General features: G+C 54.9%; 2 protein-coding genes across 3 annotated transcripts; both read right to left on the reverse strand.

The window, feature by feature from the left end:
• Positions 1 to 1,007: 1,007 nt before the first annotated feature.
• Positions 1,008 to 5,486, reverse strand: PYCR1 (pyrroline-5-carboxylate reductase 1). Of its 2 annotated transcripts, none has more exons than XM_082860413.1 (8): positions 5,418 to 5,486; positions 4,890 to 5,014; positions 4,568 to 4,638; positions 3,679 to 3,855; positions 3,222 to 3,443; positions 2,950 to 3,042; positions 2,632 to 2,795; positions 1,008 to 1,807 (listed from the first exon to the last, which is right to left on the reverse strand). In XM_082860413.1, exons 2-8 carry the CDS (start codon positions 4,954 to 4,956, stop codon positions 1,318 to 1,320), a joined length of 1,284 nt encoding a protein of 427 aa, XP_082716539.1. In that variant the 5' UTR covers positions 4,957 to 5,014; positions 5,418 to 5,486; the 3' UTR covers positions 1,008 to 1,317. The 2 variants fall into 2 exon arrangements, with proteins under 2 accessions (XP_082716539.1, XP_082716540.1); XM_082860414.1 differs by having other exon boundaries at positions 1,573 to 1,809; positions 3,679 to 3,858.
• A 3,311-nt stretch (positions 5,487 to 8,797) lies between these two features.
• On the reverse strand, positions 8,798 to 9,721 carry MYADML2 (myeloid associated differentiation marker like 2; the record flags this gene model as incomplete). Its single annotated transcript, XM_082860429.1, has 1 exon — positions 8,798 to 9,721. One exon carries the CDS (start codon positions 9,719 to 9,721, stop codon positions 8,798 to 8,800), a length of 924 nt encoding a protein of 307 aa, XP_082716555.1.
• Positions 9,722 to 17,734: the final 8,013 nt, after the last annotated feature.

Genomic DNA, 17,734 nt, shown 5'->3' on the forward strand with positions numbered 1-17,734 from the left:
ACACCCTACAGACACCCAGCCCCGCTCCTCTGATATACTCACCCGGGTGTGTGTGTGTGAGTGTCTTACTGTTTCTGTGCTCAGTAACTGTTGATCAAACAAATGTGAGCACTCCTGGCCCCATAAAGGGTTCTGACCTCAGCAGCTCCTTTGATCTTGTGGGCCTCCTGTGATGGTTTATTTTACATCAACCTTTGGGCCATGGGGTGACCAGATATTATTCTGTTTCTGTGAGGGTGTTTTTGCATGAAATTAACATGTAAATCAGTAGACTTCAACATTAGACCAAATTAACATTTTAACCAATAAAGCAGATTGCTCTCCATATGTGGGTGGGCATCACTCAAGCAGTTGAAGGCCTGAATAGAACAGAAGACCAACCCTCTGCAGAGTAAGACAGAATTCTCCATCAATCTGCCTTCAGACATCACCTGCAACATCAGCTCTCCCTGCCTGATGGCCTTTGAATCGAAATATTGGCTCTCTCCAGGTCTCCAGCCTGCCTGCTAGCCTCCATAATTGTGTGAGCCAACTCCTTATAATAAATCTCTTTTGTTTCTATATTCCCTCTTCTATATATATAAGCCATCTCCTACTGGTTGTTTCTCTGGAGAACCCTAATACACTTTCCTAGGAAGCTTCTTCCTCACCCACCCTTGGCCTCACCTGGGTGAGTCGGGGAGACATCTGCCCCCACCAAACCAGGAGGCATAGAGGGTGCTGAGGCTGATGCCCCTCCCACAGCAGGGCCTGCCAAGCCCAGCTTACAGTGCCAGCTTCCAGTCATGCCTCTAGTGACTGAGGCCCCAGAAGCCCCCTCCCCCTCTGCTCATTGGAGACTCAGCCCCACCAGCCACACTGGCTGCATTGGAATGCAGGGCTCTGGGCCTGTGGGCTGCTGGCTCAGCCTTCAGTGTTACATCGGACAGCAATGACCCTCTGGCACAGGTCTGGGCCTCCCTCCACAGGTGGTGACAAAGTTAGAAGTCAGGACACTGGGGCTGAAAACGAATTTATTTAACCTGAAAAGTCAGAGACAGAAATGACAGCATCTGTTGGTTGGACCAGGAATGGGAGATGATGGCCTGAGTGTATTGGGGCCTCAGGCGTTCGACCATCTGAGGAGCCCTTTTCTCAAATGTCACGCTGGCCAAGAACCATGGGCCCTTTTGCTGGATTCCAGGGACCCTCTGGCCCTTCCCACACTGAGGAAGGAGTGGAGAGTGGAGAAAGGGCAGGAGTGGGATCAAGCTCTCTCCTTGTCTGGGCCTTCATGGTTGGGGTGGGGTGGGTTGGGGGGGACCTTGACCTTTGTACTCAAGCCCAAGCCAGCTGACACCGGGTGCTGAAGCCCCCCAAGCCTCCTGAGCTCTGGAAGAAGGTGGTCCTGACCTGGTTTGGGGGCAGAGGAAGGGGGAGGCTTAGGTCAGAGAATCCTTCCTTGTTCTGGACCAGGACACACTTGGGGACCATGGAGGTTCCCACTGAGAAGTGATGTGCCCCCTCCCTGGCTACAGCTCCACTGACCCAAGTGGACCAGAGCCACGGGGGATGTGAGGACATCCTGTGAGGCCTGGGGCTAGACACTCCCAGCACAGAGCTCCGAGCCCAGGAGGAAAAGACCTGCGGGCAGGTTGGACACCTCAGTCCTTCTTGCCTGCCGGGGCCATGCTGCGGGGCAGCAGCTTGGAGTGGCCAGAAGGGGCCAGTAAGGTGCCGGGAGGGGAGTCCAGCTTCACCTTGTCCAGGATGGTCTTCTTGATGGCAGCTGGTGAGACCTTCTCCCGGTCGGCCACGGACTGCAGCTCTCTGGGGAGACAGCGAGGAGGGCTGTGTCCAGGGCTCCGCCTCCTTCCGAGCCCAGGGGTCCAAGTGGAAGTGGCAAGAAGTGCACAGCTCCCAGCACCTGCCAGCCTAGGGTGCTGCTGTGCTGTCACTCCCACCTTAGGGCCTTTGCCCCTGCACTTCCCGCCGCCAGCTACCTCTCCCCTAGATTGCCGTTCAGCGGCCACTCACCTCATTCAAGCCAGCTCAGGGTCACCGAATCTACCAGCAGCCCCCCAGACACTGAGCCCTCATGACCCTGAGCACGGGACACATGCCTCATCTGTCTCCCCTGCAGGTTGGTGCCAGGAGAGCAGCATTACGTTCTAGCCTCACTGTCAGGCAGTGGCAGAGAAGCCTGTGGGCTTGGACTGGAGGGCAGGTAGGGTGGTGAGAAAGAGCCCTGTCCATCCTGGAGGCCTGTCGATCCCCTGCTCCTTGGATTTCTTTCAGCTCTCATGTGCTGTCGTTGTGCCAGTGCATCCTGTGCTTCTAACTCTCTCAGTCTCCCCGGCAAGGCCAAGAGGAATGTGTTATCATCAGCCCCACAGAGGTTCCCCCTGGACTGCCTCCCTGGCTTGGATGACCACCCCAGTCTGAAGGCCACAAGTGATGAAATCACGTGCGGAGCCCAGCGTGGGCCCAGAGGGCCCCTCTTCACAGGATGATGGAGAGTGGTGAGGGATGCTGCACACCGCCACCCCGGGGAACCTCAGGGCTCCCCGCACCCTACCCGCTGGTAGGCCAGAGCTTGATAAGCATCTGGCGAGTGAATGACTGAGTGGGCAGGCAGCAGCGGGGGCCCACCGTGTGCGGATGCAAGAGGCCTCCACGGCATTGATGAGCAGGGAGCGAAAGCCCCCGCTCTCCAGCACGTGCAAGGCGTGGATGGTGGCCCCACCGGGAGAGCAGACGTTGTCCTTGAGCTGGCCTGGGTGCTGTTCGGAGTCCAGTAGCATCTTGGCGGCCCCCTAAAGCCAGAGAGGGGGGCTGAAGGTTGTGAGGGTACTGCTTCCAGCCCCAACCAATGTAGCACCCACTGACTCTCCACCCAGCCACCCCAGAGCACCAGTCTTGGTCCTGGTAAGGAGTGGCCCCCACCAGAGGGTCAGGAAGAACACTAACCAGCAAAGCCTGGGCCCCGAGGCGGACTGCCAGGCGCCTTGGAAGCCCCATCTTCACACCCCCATCAGCCAGTGCATCCAGGGCTGTGAATGCCTGCAGAGAGAAAGCACCTAAGCTGCTGTCCCAGGCCTTTCCTCTATTTCCTCTAGGCAGTGGTTAGTCCAGCAGCTCTGCCCGCAGGAGCCCAGAGCAAGGAGGAGGGTGGAAGATGGGCAGACATGCCCTGAGATCCTGGGGACTGCCTACTGCCCCCGCTCCTCCCCAGTCCTCACATAAGCTGGGCCGCTGCCGCTGAGTCCCGTGACAGCATCAATCAGGTCCTCCTCCACCTCCGTGCAAAAGCCCACACTGCTCATGAGCTGCTCCAGGAGCCTGCCATCCTCCACCTGGGCGTGGGTGCCCGTGGCATACACAGTGGCTCCTTCCCGCACTACGACCGGCGTGTTGGTCATGCAGCGGATGACTTTGGGGGCCGACTGGAACGCTGTCAGCTTCTGGGGGAGAAACTGGCTGTGTGTCCATCCCAGCCCCTTGCCCAGCATGCTGTGCTGGGTGCGGGTGTGAACATGCTCACCCAACTGAACGCTTCCTGAGTTCTGTGAGCTATACAAACACCCATTCCAAAGATGGAGAACCAGGTGTGGAGCATGCCAGGGCTCCTGAGCCCTCTGCAGTGCACACTTCCACCCCATCTCCAGACCCCGCCGGACCCTGACCCGTAGTGCCCACCTTCTCGATGGAACTGATGGTAACGCCAGCTGCACAGGATACCACGATGTGCCGATCCTCAATGTCGGCGGCAATCTCATCCAGGATGAAAGGGATAATGTGTGGTTTCACCGCCAGGAAGAGCACATCACTGTGCTGCACAGTCTCCTTGTTGTGGGGCGTCAGGTTCACCCCCATCTTCTGCAGGGAGTGCCAAGGCGAGCTCAGCCTGCTGTATGTGGCTGGCTGGCCCCCTTAGTATCCCCGCAGGCCGAGAGCCCCTCGTGTAGAACAGCACAGAGGATGATGGGAACGTGGGCATGGCAGGGCTGGGGGCTCAAGGCACGGGGCTCTGACACCATCTAACTGCCCTTCCCACCCAAAAGTGGAGGAAGCATCCTGATCTGGAAGGGCGGACAAGCGAAACTGCATCCAAACCACAGTCCCAGCCCACCCCACCTAGGGCTGCAGCCCCCAAACCCCTGACCACCTCGTCAAGTGCGAGTGGTGGTGTGGATAGTGGTCTCAAGCTGGTAGCCTGCCCCCACCCTTGGACATGGAGCCCTCACTCAGCTATGGCAAACTGAAACTGTATTCAGCCCCCAGGTGGTCTCTCCTGGCCCCCATACTGTGATCCCCTGTGGTGGTCCACTTGGGGAACCCCATTCCTGACCACCAGTGGCACATGTGCCGGTCACCAAGTTCCCAAAAGCATAGGGAGGGGACGCATCTGCAGGCCAGGAGGCAGGGTCTTTTAGATACTCCAGCCCAGGGACCCTCTTCTCATTGGCGTGGGGGACTGTGGCATGGTACCTCCCTCTGGGGCCGCTACTCCTGGCCTTCCAGGGTCAAGGCTATCACACACTGGCCTCTAGAAATACTGACTGGTCACCCTCCACCCTGCACCTACCCTGAGGGCAGAAACAGTGGCCAGGTCCATGTCTGGGGAGCTGGCCATTATCTTGTGGGCAGCCAGGACACCTGTGAGAGACAGAGTTCCTCCCTCAAGGCCAGTCTTGGCGTCCCTCCACCACATCCTCAGGAAGAACAGAAATCGCACCACCCAGGGTAAGACAGCAACCCCTGCCTTACCCCAAACCTTCCAAGGCTACCGTCTCCCACAGTGCTCAAATGAGGCACGTTAATGCAGACTCCACCCTCACCTCCCAGCCTGGGGAAGAGTAACTGGCCCACCCTCTCACGCTTGGCCCCTTCCTGGCCGCAGCGCCTACCGGCTGCTGTGAAGCCCTTGGCCAGGGCAAAGGCCAGCTGGCCAGCCCCGATGAAGCCCACGCTCATGGTGTCTGGAGGCCTGCGCCCACTGCCCTCACAGCTGGCACCGTCTCCGCAGGAGCAGCTGCGGGAAGATGGGGCAGAATCCAGAACAAGAAGTTAGGCGGGCAGTGCCAGGCTTGACTACTCCACCGCCGACCGGTGACCCCCATCCCAGCGGGTCTAACTCTCCCCCGCTCCGGTGCCCCCGCCCACCGCAGCGTCCCGACCTGCTCCTGCAGGTCCCAGACGGGGCAGAGAGGGGTGAGCCAGCCTCCGGAAAGGGTCGGCAAGAGGCATGGGGTAGGGGGACGCCCCCACGCCCGAGTCCCCTCCCCACGCCCGAATCCCCTCCCCACGCCCACGCTCCCCCAGGTCCGAGCACCCCCGACGCCGGAGTCGAGTGCGCGGACTTGCATTTCCCCCTGCCCGGCGGCACCACCGCCCGCCCGAGCCGAACCCCGACCCACAGCTTGGCTCCCAATTACCCAGTTACTCGGTGCGAGTCTCCCCCCGTCCGCAGCTGCGCGCCCGCCACGCGGCACCCAGCGCCGGGGGGGCCCCCCGCCCCAGCCCCAGCCCCAGCCCCAGCCCCAGCCAATCCGCGGCGCGGCCGCCCTGGAACCGGCCAATCTGGGGGCGCGGGAGGCGCCGAGGGGCAGTTGCATCATCCGCTCACCCCCGCCCCTCCCGCTGGGTCCAGTCGACCCCGCACTCCCGAACCTGCGCCTTCAGTCCCGGCCCCAGCGCGCCGAAACCTTCGCCGCCCCCACCCCCATCCCCCGGGACCGCGCCTGAGGACTGAGGGCACCGGGGGAGGGGCGGCAGGAGCCGGGCCCTCAAAGAGTGGCCCTGGGCTAGGGCTCGTCTCTCGGGGCCCTGTCGTTGGACATGGACACGGACACGTCAGGCTGGCGTCCGTGATGGCGTGGCCCTCACTCGTGTTTGGAAACTGGCGACATAGCCCGGACCTTCTCAGAATCTCAAAGCGGGGAGGCATCTGGGAGGTCTAGGTCGGTCCCCCTGAGATCTGGACCCCCTCCTTCCCACCTGGAGTTTCTGCTCTCCAGGTCTCTTCTAAGGCTCAGGCGCCCTTTGAAAACTGCATGACACTGGGGGCCACTGGCCTGTTACCACGTGAACCTCCTCAAACAGGCTCTCAGGGTGGGTGGTGGTCAACCAGTAGATAGAGGAAGATGACCCCCTAGTGCCCCCAATTTCCACGGAGCACCCATGTCTCCTGACATCTCATGTGAAGGGTCCGTGGAATTTTTTGACCCTAGGTTTTCCGAAGAAAAAAGCTCTAGTCATCTCCCCGAGGATGCGCTCAGGGCTCGTCTGAGCTGAGTCTGCACTTGGGTTTCAGGATAGTCTGGGGTCCCAGTCAGCAGCAGGGTTAAGGGCAAAGTAAGAAGCATCATCATTGACATCCCATCCCCCCACCAGGGGAGGGGGTGGGGGTGCTTTATTTTTTCGGTTCTGTATCTTAAATGACGACAAACTGTTCTGAAATGTAATTTCAGTGTTACTTGGATGATTGTGCCGCAGAAGCAGGGCTGTGAGTTCTCCTTGACATAATAATGACCAACATCAACACCACCAGACCACTGTAGTGAGCGTGTGTACGCGGCAGATGTCCACACCTCCTCGTATGTTTATTCTGGTGTTCAGTCCTCACTCTCTGAGGGAGGAGCTATAGTAAGATCCGGTCCAAAGTGGACTGTTCAGGGAATGGCCCAGACTCAAACCCATAGACGCAAACTTGGGGGTCCCACTTCATTTTAACTGACTGTATATAATCAGAGAACAGAGTCCATCCTTTAAAAAGTATTGTTTCTCAAGTGACGACGACAAATAACTCCTTCCTCCAAAGAGCAAGAGTCCTCTGATCCGGGGAGAGAATAGCATGAAGACAATCCCCAGGGCAGCCTCCCGGAGGCCAGTCGACATCTGCCATGCTTATCTTGAGCCCTGGAACCCCTTGCCTCCTCTCTCTCCCCCTCAGGATCTTTGAAACTTAGGCTGGGTGGAGCTCTGGGGGCAGAAGTCCATAGGACAGTGAGGAAATTGGAAGTTGGTGACAGATAACTCATTTCAGAAATTTGATTAGAAAAGGAAGACTGTCTAGGCCTCCCTGTGAGCTGGGAAGGGTGTGGCCCATATGCTCCTTTGTCACCTGGTAACACACTCCCAACCCCCGCCCTCCCTCAGCCAGCAGGGCCCTCAGGATGCCTCAGGACACAGGAGTCCCTGCCCCCTCAGGGATCTGCTGCTGAAGACGGGCCTCTCCAGGTAAAGGACCCCTGTGCGTGTGCCCTCCCCAGCGGGCGGGCGGGCCACTTCTCTCACACTGTGCATGGTGCCAGCACAGGGAGCCCTTGGACCCCGTGCCTAACAGCTGCTTGGGCTCTGCTGCCACGGGTGTAGCAGCCCCTCTGCCCACTGCTATGCCCAGGGCCCTTGGAAACCCCAGCGGTGGTGGTGAGTGCCGAGAGCTCCCCACCCCCATCCTCCCCTTGCTGTCACCCACCTGGGGAGAGGACACTACTTCCTCGGGAGGCCACTCTTACCCCCAGAGTGCCCCAGCCCTCCCGCAGCTGCCTCCTTCCTCAGCCAAGCCCAGTCTAGGCTCTTCTCTGGGAACATGCTGGTGGATGACCCAGGAGGGACAGCTGGCCACCACCCCCTCTGGCTACCACCCCCTAAGCAGAAACTTCTCCGTGCAGATCAGCGTTGGTGTTTAGTTCCTGCTCAAGGCCAGGGGCCCGTCTATGGGCTGAGCGGCTGCTGTGCTTCGGCAGCAAGTGCGCTGCTCTGGGCTGGCCCAGTCTGGGTTCTTGAGTGGGAGGAGCTCCCTGGAGTGTGGAGGACAATGGCCCCAGCAGGCCCTCGTGGTTGGCAGCCAGGCAAATGAACACTTGAACAGAGGTGGTGGGCCTGTGAGCACCAGGGTGATGCCTGGTGCCCAGGCTCCATGCCCCAGTGGCTGCCCCAGGCTGGTCCTCCCCTGGGTCAGGGCTGCCCTAGGCCAGCCCCCCGGGGCCCATGGCAGGCACTGCAGAAGCTGCCGCATCGGGGCAGACAGCAGGGGCCCAGTGGTGGCTCCCTGCCTGGATGGGAACCCAGCTTCTCCTTAGTATGCTGTGCTCTTGTCAGTGTTGCCGCCCCATGGGTCCCTCCAAGCCTGCACTGTCTCCAGCATGATGAGGCTGCCCTGTGTGACCACACCAGAGTTCTTGCTCAGCTTCCAAAGCTGTGGCCGCTCAGAGACGGCAAGGCGGGGTCCTGATTCCCAGCTCCTCCTCGAGTTGGCACAGATGCCCCAGCAGGGCCCTGCTTGGATAGCTGTCCTTCCAGGGCTCCAGGAACTGCCCCTTCAAGGCTAGAGGAAGCGCAGGCTCACCACGCTCCTTTTTCACACTACTTAGTTTACTCAGCCCAAATGTGGTCTCCAGACGTTTATGGACGCTTGGGGCCAACTTCTTAATCCTAGCCTCAGGGTCCCCATCTGCAAAGTGGGTCACAACAGCACCTGCTTCAAAGTCTTCTCATGTGTTACAGTGGCCAGCAGGGAGGCAGGGTGTGCCAGCAAATGAAGAGAGATGGAGAGAGACAGAGAGAGACAAAGACAGAGAGAGAGACGGGGAGGAGAGGGGCTGGGAGCTGCCTGGCAGACTCCTTCCCCGTGACCTGTTCTGTCCCCCCTCTGCCCCTCCCTGAGATGAGCTGCTGAGCACTGCCAGAAGCCCAGTCATGGCTCTACTGGCTGCCTCCCTCTGGCTTGTCCCTGAAAGTCTGGGCTCACCTGGGTCCCCTCATGGTGCCTGAGCCCTGGAGAGCAGAGGTGGGTGGGCCGCTGCCTGTCGGGCTACAAGGTAGGCACGAAGCGGATCCTCTGGGAGTAAGCCAGGTCGGCGACGTAGAGGAGCAGGTTGACATAGGTGAAGGTGGCCACCACCAGCTGGCTGTCCCAGGTGCAGCTGCCCTTCAGGCAGTCGGGGGGGCGCCCAGGCTCACCGTACTTGGGGTCGAAGCAGAAGACAGGCCAGATCACTGCAGCACTGAGGTAGAGGAGCACAGCCAGGAAGGTATACACCACCACTACACGGTCGAAGGGGCAGCCCAGGCCCCCCGTGTGGCCCATCACGCTCAGGGCCACCACGACCACTGTGGCCAGGAAGCACAGGCTGTAGACGGCCACACACCACTGGGTGGCCACGTAGCGCCCGTAGCGGCTGTCGTGGACCAGCGCCCCAAATATGATGCAGGCCACAAAGGCCTGGACGATCTTGAGGAGTCCCGACACCGTGGCCATGTAGCTGGCCACCTGGCCTGGCCGGGCCCGGGTCAGGGCCACCTCCGTGGCATAGGCCAGGAAGAGGAGCCCGGCGAAGATGCTGGCTGCTAGGCGGAAGTCCCTGGCTGTGCAGCCCGCGGGCTCGGGTAGGCACTCCAGCTGGGTGAAGTACAGTGGGTAGATGACCGCAGCTGTGGCGGATAGCAGCGTGGCCAGCATGGCGAAGGCTGCTGTGAAGTTTCCCCAGGACAGGTGCAGGCAGCTGTGCAGCCGGGTGAACTCACAAGCCACCACCAGGACCGAGAGCGCGAAGCAGAAGCCCCAGGCGGCCATGCAGAAGGTGCCCTGGACGCCATCGAAGCCGCCCCGGTGGGCCACCAGGCTGAAGGTGGTGCAGCCAAAGGCCAGCTGCAGCACGCGGGCCGTGCCCACAGGCGATGTCACAGCGCCCAGGTGCAGGTACCCACCCCCGGGGGGCTCCATGGTGCTGCCCATGTGGCCGGCCGAGTCTCTGCTTCACACAGTGCCTGGTGGCCCCGGAGCCTGCGGCAGCGGCAGATGCCAGCAGCCTGCAGTGGCAGTGACGCTGGTGACATTGCAGCAGAGCAGCCTCTCCACCGCCTGTGTGGGGAGGGCCGAGGCCCCCCCAGCTCTATAAATAGGTGACCGTGATCAGAGCCTGGGAATAGCAGCTTGCGTGCCTGTGCCTGTCCCTATCCAGGAGAGACATCTGACCCTTGTGATCCATCGAGCCCCTGCCAGGACCATTAACCCCTTGGCTGCTGGCACCACCCCCACCTCCAAAGCACCTGCTTCTGTCGGTCAGTCGGTGCCACTGCCCGTGGGGGAGGGGGAGGGAGAAGAGCAGAGAGGACCAGGCAACCCAGCTCCAGCAGCTTCAAGGGGGAGGGGCACAGGGAGGAGAGGGCGGCAGTGGGGGATCTGGGAGCCCTGCAGGGCTCGGTTCAGAGCTGGGATGGTTTCAGGACCCCATTGTCATTGTCCCTTGGCCCACACTCAGCTCTGATTCCTGGGAGGTGGTGGGAGAGGGGAGTGGAGATCCTGTGCCCCCTCCCAAAGGTGCCCACCCTCATTCTTCTCACGCCCCCCAGCCTGACCTGGGGGAGTTAAGTTTTAGTTATTATTTGGGGGGATCATAATGGAGCACTTTACTTGTCCCTCCTAGATATGTAAACACCTAGGAAAAACTCAACTCTCCCAGTTTTAGTCTAAAATATTAAAAATATATGAAATGTTTTTGAAAAGGAAAAGAAATTTTTCTGACTGTAAAAGTAGTACATGCTCAGGCCCAATCAGCACAGAAAGAGAAGAAAGATTGCCAGCAATTAATCTGCCAGTGATTAATCTGCCAGTGATTAATCTGCCAGTAATTAATCTGCCTGTAATTCTAGCTCCTAGATTCAACCCCTGTGAACATCCCGTGTATACAGTTGGCCCTCTGTATCCACAGGTTCCCTATCCACGGATTCAACCAACAGCAGATTGAAAATATTGGGGGAAAAAAATTCCAGAATGTTCCAAAAACCAAAGCTTGAATTTGGCATGAGCCAGGAACTATTTACATAGCATTGACTTTCTATTAGGTATTATAAGTCATCTAGAGATAAGTTAAAGTATATGGGAGGGGAATTCCCTGGCGGTCCAGTGGTTAGGACTTGGGACTTTCACTGCTGTGTCCCTAGGTTCAATCCCTGGTCGGGTGACTAAGATCCCACAAGCCGAGCAATTTGACCAATAAATAAATAAATAAATAAATAAAAATAAAGTGTACGGGAGGATGTGCATAAGTTATACACAAATACTATGCCACTTTATACAAGGGACTTGGGCATCAGTGGATTTTGGTATCCTAGGGGGTCCTGGAACCAATCCCTTTTGACACTATATATATAGCCTTATGTGTATTTCCCCCAACTTTTCATTTAGGAAAATTTCAAATTTACAGAAGAGTTGCAAAATAGCACAATGAACACTCATATATCTTTCACCCAGATTTAAGAATTATTAATATTTTGGGACTTGCCTGGTGGTCCAGTGGTTAAGACTCCGTGCTTCCACTGCAGGGGACGCAGGGTTCAATCCCTGGTCAGGGGAGTTCCACATGCCGCAGGCTGCAGCCAAAAAAAAAAGAATAATTAATACTTTGCCCTGTTTGTGCTCTCTCTCCCCCCCATTAATAATTAATAATAACATTAATTAATTCTGGAGATATGACAATTCTCCCCTAGATACTTCCACGGACACCTCCTAAAAGCAAGGCCGTTTTCCTACAGAACCTGAACACAGCGACCACACTTGGGAAATTGACGAATGATCACCTAATATACAGTCCTGCAGTTTTCCCCCACCTGCCCCCAAACTACACTTTATAGCATTTTTAATTTTTGCACCAGGATCTGATTGGAATTATACATTGCATTTGGCTGTCATGTCTCTCATTTTCCTTTATTCTGGAATAGTCTCTGCTTTTTTAATATTTCATAACACTGAATTTTTTGAAGTGTCCCAGCCAGCGGCCTCTAGAGCCCGCGAGCCACAACCACTGAGCCCGTGTGCCACAGCTACTGAAGCCTGCGCACCTAGAGCCCGTGCTATGTAACAAGAGAAGCCACTGCAATGAGAGGCACACGCACTGCAATGAAGAGGAGCCCCCGCTCTCCACAGCTAGAGAAAGCCCACATGCAGCAATAAAGACCCAACACAACCAAAAATAAATAAAAATGATTCTTTAAAAAATAATAATAATAAATAATTTAAAAATTATCAGCTCCTTCTCTGAAAGAGGCCGTGAGAATCTGAGAACAAATCACAACAAAATCATCTTTCCTTGCTTTGCCATTCTAGCTCTGCCAGCCCACAGGGCCCAGGGTAGCTCGGGGTCCCCACCACGGTCTGGGCGGCTGCTTCATGGCTGGACAATGGCGAGGCTTCCTGGACCCTGCCATAGGCTATGCTCCCAATTCTAGACACCAACTCCCAGCTGCTTGGCCACTGGGCTACTTGGTGACAATGTCTTCTGCTCGTGACCTTTTGCTAACGTGTTACAATTACAGAAACAGAGCGATTCTAAATTGACAGCTTCCCACAGCATGGAAATATCAACAAAGTAAATTTGGCTGGAAATCACTTAAAGTTCATCAGTAGGGATTGGGGAGTAAACTTGAGCACATCCACATGAGGGACACTTAGGATGCCCTGAAGTCGCCTCATAGAAGATCAGGTAACGTGGTGGGAGATCACAAGGGCAGCGATCTGCGTGAAGACAAAAGGACCTGTGGGCACATGTGCCTCTGAAGAGAGAGAAAGGCTGAGTAAAAGCCTGAGATGCCCCACTGTCACGTCCGAGGCGCAGGGCAGCAGGTGCTTTGGCTCTCCTTTGGGTTTTCAGTGTTTTCCAGTTTTAAAATGAATAGGTACTACTTCCTAAACCAGAAAAAAAGAATAATTAAAAAAAAAAAATGAAGTAGGGCTTCCCTGGTGGCGCAGTGGTTAAGAATCCGCCTGCCAGTGCAGGGGACACGGGTTCGAGCTCTGGTCCGGGAAGATCCCTCATGCCGCAGAGCAACTAAGCCCGTGTGCCACAACTACTGAGCCTGCGCTCTAGAGCTGGAGAGCCACAACTACTGAAGCCCGCGCGCCTAGAGCCCTTGCTCTGCAACAATAGAAGCCACCGCAGTGAGAAGCCCATGCACCACAACAAAGAGTACCCCTGTCTTGCAGCAACTAGAGAAAGCTCCCGCACAGCAACAAAGACCCAACCCAGCCAAAAATAAATAAATAAAATAAATAATTTTAAAATAAATAAATGAAAAATAAAAAAATAATAAATGAAGTATAAATAGGTTTATATTCTTGTATGAATACAAAACTTGCTTTAAAAAATAAAATAAAAAATAAAAATAAAAATTGAAAACAGGACTTCCCTGGCGGTCCAGTGGTTAAGACTCTGAGTTTCCACTGCAGGCGGCACGGGTTCAGTCCCTGGTCGGGGAACTAAAATCCTGCGTGCTGCACAGTGTGGCCAAAAAAGTAAAAAAGATTAAAAAAAAATACCTTCCTTTTACAAAATTTTTAAATAGACTTTATTTTCTAGAACAGCTGTAGATGCAAAAAGAAACTGCACTGATAGAGCTCCCATATACCTCATATCCAGTGTGTTCTATTGGGAACACCTTTTTTTTTTTTTTTTTAATTCTCTTTATTATTTTATTTGGCTGTGCCACGCAGACTGCGGGATCTTAATTCCCCAGCCAGGGATTGAACCTGGGTCCCCTGCAGTGGAAGTGTGGAGTCTTAACCGCTGGACCACCAGGGAATTCCCCTATTGGGAACATCCTATGGGACATGTTACAATTAATGAGCCAATATTGATAAATCATTACTAATACACTATTATTAAGCAAAGTGAATACTTTATTCAGGTTTCCCCAGTTTTAACATCATGCCCTCCTGCTGCTCCAGGACTTGTCTCGGACCCCACGTGGGATATTTAGTCACCACATCTCCTCTGGCTGCTCTTGGCCAGGACGGTCTCTCAGACTTTCCTGGTTTGAACGACCCCGACGGTTTGAAGGAGGGCTGGGCAAGGAGGTGCAGACTGTCCCTCTGCTAGTTTGTCTGATGTCTTTCTCATTATTAGTCTGGGCTTGTGGGTTTGGGGGAGGAAGACCACAGAGGGAAAGTGCCCTTCTCCTTACATCCCTTCAGGGCCTGTGATCTCAACATGACTCCTCACCGTGGCTGTGCCCTTGGTCACTTGGCTGAGGTGTGTCTGTCAGGTGTCTCCACTGGGGAGTTCCTCTTTCTCCCCCTTTCCATCCTGTTCTCTCTGGGGGCGGGATGTCACCATGCGTGGCCCACACTTAAGGGGGGGTGTATGCTTCCCCTCCTTGAGGGGACAGTATCGACATAAATTATTTGGAACTCTGCAAAGAGATTTCTTTTTTCTCCCCCACTTAATTTATTTTATTTTAATTTATTTATAAATTTATTTATTTAATTAATTTATAAATAATTTATAATTTATTTATTATTTTATTTTATTTTATACTTTATACATTTATTTTATACTTTGAGTTATAGTCCAAAACTATATTTTTTTATTCTGTTGCTCAAAGCCTTCCATGTGTCCCCTTACGTACCCCCATCAATGGGGGTGGGGTTTTCGGCACCTCCTCACTGCAGGCGCTGCAAGATGCCCGGGGCTCATCCTGCACGTTTCCTGCTAGGTGTTTTCCAAGGAGCCCTGGTTCCTGTTATTGGAGATGGTGTAAGAGACTAAGATCTGGGTGCCAGGTGTGCTCATTGCTGCTGGAGTGAACTTTCACACATTGTAACAAGTATTTGTATGTACAAATAAAGCAATGTTATTCAAAATGTATTTAAAGAATTTTCCTAAAAGGGCCTGCAAAGGTCATTAAAACTAGGTAGTACACATATATCAGGTTTTACCAAAACCTCTGGGTTTCTTCTCTTCACGTCTCCCTGTGGCTTTAAAATTTCCAGTAGTGTGTTATTACTTTTTGTTTCTATTCCTTCTGATTAATGTTTTCATTCACTAAACAAGTTCTTCTGCAGTAGCTGCTGAGTGCCAGGCCTCGTTCTAGGCGCTGAGAAACAGCAAAGAACAAGGGAGACCAGAGTCTTTGTCCTCTTGGAGCTGCTGTTTACACCACGTCACGTCAAGGGTCCGTGCTCTCAACACGGCTCATATCAAAACTGAGCAGAAAGCACCGAGAGTCCCGTATACTCCCTGCCCTTAACCGGGCACAGCCTGCCCATTATCTACATCCCCACCAGAGTGATACACCATTGACTTTTTACCATCGATGAACCTACACTGATCTGTCAGCATCACCCAGAGTCTACAGTTTACATCAGGATTCACTCTTGGTTTTGTACCTTCTATGAATTTGGACAAATGTGTAATGACATGTACCCACCATATGGTGGGACCGTACAGAGTTGTTTCTCTGCCCTAAGAATCCTCTGTGCTCCACCTAGTCAGCCCCATCCTCACCCCTGGCAACGAGCGATCTTTTTACTGTCCCCATAGTTTTGCCTTTTCTAGAATGTCATAGAGTTGGAATCACACCATATGTAGCCTTTTCTGATTGGCTTCCTTCACTTAATAATATGCATTTAAGGTTCCTCCAGCCTTTTCATGGCTTGAGAGCTCATTTCTTCTTAGTGCTGAGTAACGGTCCGTTGTCTGGATGGACTGCAGTTTATTTACCCGTTCATCTACTGAAAAGAAATCTTGGTCGCTTCTGTCCTGAGCATTTTTGCTGCTACGGGAAGCCTGTGATGTGGAAAATGTAAAGCAGCAACATTTCTAGAAAAGTTGGGGACTTCCTGGTGGTCCAGTGGTTAAGAATTTGAGCTTCCACTGCAGGGGGCACAAGTTCGATCCCTGGTCAGGGAATTTAGATCCTGCATGCCGCGTGGCACGGACAAAAAATAGAAAAAGAGAAGTTGGGAAGTCAGTGTGTCACATCGATGGCTCACTGAGCACTGCAGGTTTGGCGTCACCCACTGTCCTTACGGGTCCTGGGCTCATTTTGCCACTAGTCCCCAAGGTAAAGCACAGAGGCCGGAGGTAGGCCTTTCTCCCATGTTCCTTCTTTGTCAGGAACATGGGGAGAAGGGATTTATTCATTTGGTGAAATCCCACTGGGCCTAACCCACAAGTATAACATTCAGTGGGCCTGGCATGCCTGAGACACACAAAGCTACCCTCTGACTCTTTTCAGCCCACCTCAAACAGAGCGAGACATGTCTGTGCTGATGTCACTGCCTGCCGCCCTTCTCCACACAAGGAACTGGTCTTGCGCCAGCACCTCCGGGGTCCCCCCGACCCAGCTCTGACCGAAGCGTGGGCCCCTCCCTCTGAACAAGTCTCCCCAGGTAGGTGAAGGCCAGGCCCCTTCCAGGTCCTCCCAGCCCCCTCTCCCGCCGGGAGCCCACTGTCGCATGGGGAGAACTGTCCATGGCCCTCCAGGGAGGCCAAGGATGGGGCTGCTCCCCCACGCCAGCAGCTGCCCCTGGGCGCCCTTTCTTTCATCTCTAGCCTTTCGCCACCCCCCTCCCTGACCTCACTGTTTCCCTTGGCCACTGGGACTCCGTGGCTTCCCACAAGAGTGGTCCACAGAGGAAACCGTGATTAGGCCACTTAGCTCCCCCTGGGGAAGCTGACATTGGTGATGAGTGGGCCGCAGGTGGGCCCAGAGCTGATAAGACCTCAGGGGACACCCCCAGTCTTGGCGCGGGTGAGACGATGGGGTCTCTGTGATTCTCCCCACTCTAGGACTGGGGCTGCAGACTCCCTGAGAGAGGCTGGGTGGTCGGAGGCTGGGAGCAGAGCCCAGGCATGAATCCTCCCTCTGTTCCTTCAACCCTTCACATAGCCTCTTTGGGCCTCAGTTTCTTTATCTGTAAATTGGGGTTTTATAATAAGACCTACTTGCCCGGCGCCTGGAGGAATCAGGGTGCCATGTGCGTGGGACACTTAATGCAGGGAGTGCTGAGGAAGCCACGTCTGTTGGAGGGTCATGACCTGGCCACCTGGGGGGGCTTATCAGTGTGTCACTGAAACCACAGGTGCTTGCTTACTGTCTTTGACCCACATGCCACTTCTGGGTGCATCCCACAGAGACGACGGCCGCGTGCAGTGATGCTGACACAGGCTAGCCACGCTGCACCCTTCGTACCTGAAAAGGGTATGAAGCACAGAGCTCACTGCTCACTGGTCATGTCCCGCCAGCATGGAGCTCTCCGCGGCCCCAAGATGCAACGGGAAGTAGAAACCAGGCGGCAAGTGTATGGCATGCAGTCACACGTGGAAGGAAAAGTAGTGTGTGTGTGTGTGTGTGTGTGTGTGTGTGTGTGTGTGTGTGTGTGTGTGTACGTGTTTATGGGAGGCCAGGTCCTCCGGGACTAGCCACAGATGCAGAGCCAGGGGCTGGCCAGAGGGAGAATTTTCACTCTCCAAAGCTTTGCTTCTTTCAAATTCTGGACCATGTGCATGTGTGACGTAGTGAAAATAAACACAATACAAACTTCTAAGAAAGTGTTAGCTGGGTAGGGAGTGTTTTGTGATAAAGTTTTGAAAGTGGAGGTTGCTGGTAGAGACAAACATTGTGGATGTACAAACGCTGAGTCATGCACTTAGAAATGGCGGGGTTGCGGCATGAAGGTCACCCCAAGAACAAAATAAAGAGGAAAGGGAGCATAAAACCTTGCTGGGGGCTCGCCCGAAACAAGCCCATCATTGCTGTTTGCTGAAACGATGAACAGAAGGAGCAGGGATTGAAGGGCAAGAGGCCCCGTGGTCGCCCCCAGTCTCTCTGCTGCCCTGGACCAGGGGGGTGGGGTGGGGGGGTGGGTGGGGGGTGGGGGGTGGAGTCGGGGTTGGGGGAGGGGTGTGAAGTGGGCAAAGTGCCCCCTCAAATAAACACATCTACAGGGTGAGGCTCTTTTGTTATCTTT

The sequence above is a fragment of the Leucopleurus acutus genome (genome assembly GCF_964270905.1).
Source record: "Leucopleurus acutus genome assembly, chromosome: 19".
Taxonomy (NCBI): domain Eukaryota; kingdom Metazoa; phylum Chordata; class Mammalia; order Artiodactyla; family Delphinidae; genus Leucopleurus; species Leucopleurus acutus.

Coding starts and splice junctions, on each gene's coding strand:
- PYCR1 (XM_082860413.1), bottom strand. CDS start 4,956: ATGAGCGTGGGCTTCATCGGGGCTGGCCAGCTGGCCTTTGCCCTGGCC. Junction 3,043..3,221: donor GCGGCAGCGGCCCAGCTTAT/GTGAGGACTGGG, acceptor TTCTCTCTGCAG/GCATTCACAGCCCTGGATGC. Junction 1,808..2,631: donor GCCTCTTGCATCCGCACACG/GTGGGCCCCCGC, acceptor GTCTCCCCAGAG/AGCTGCAGTCCGTGGCCGAC.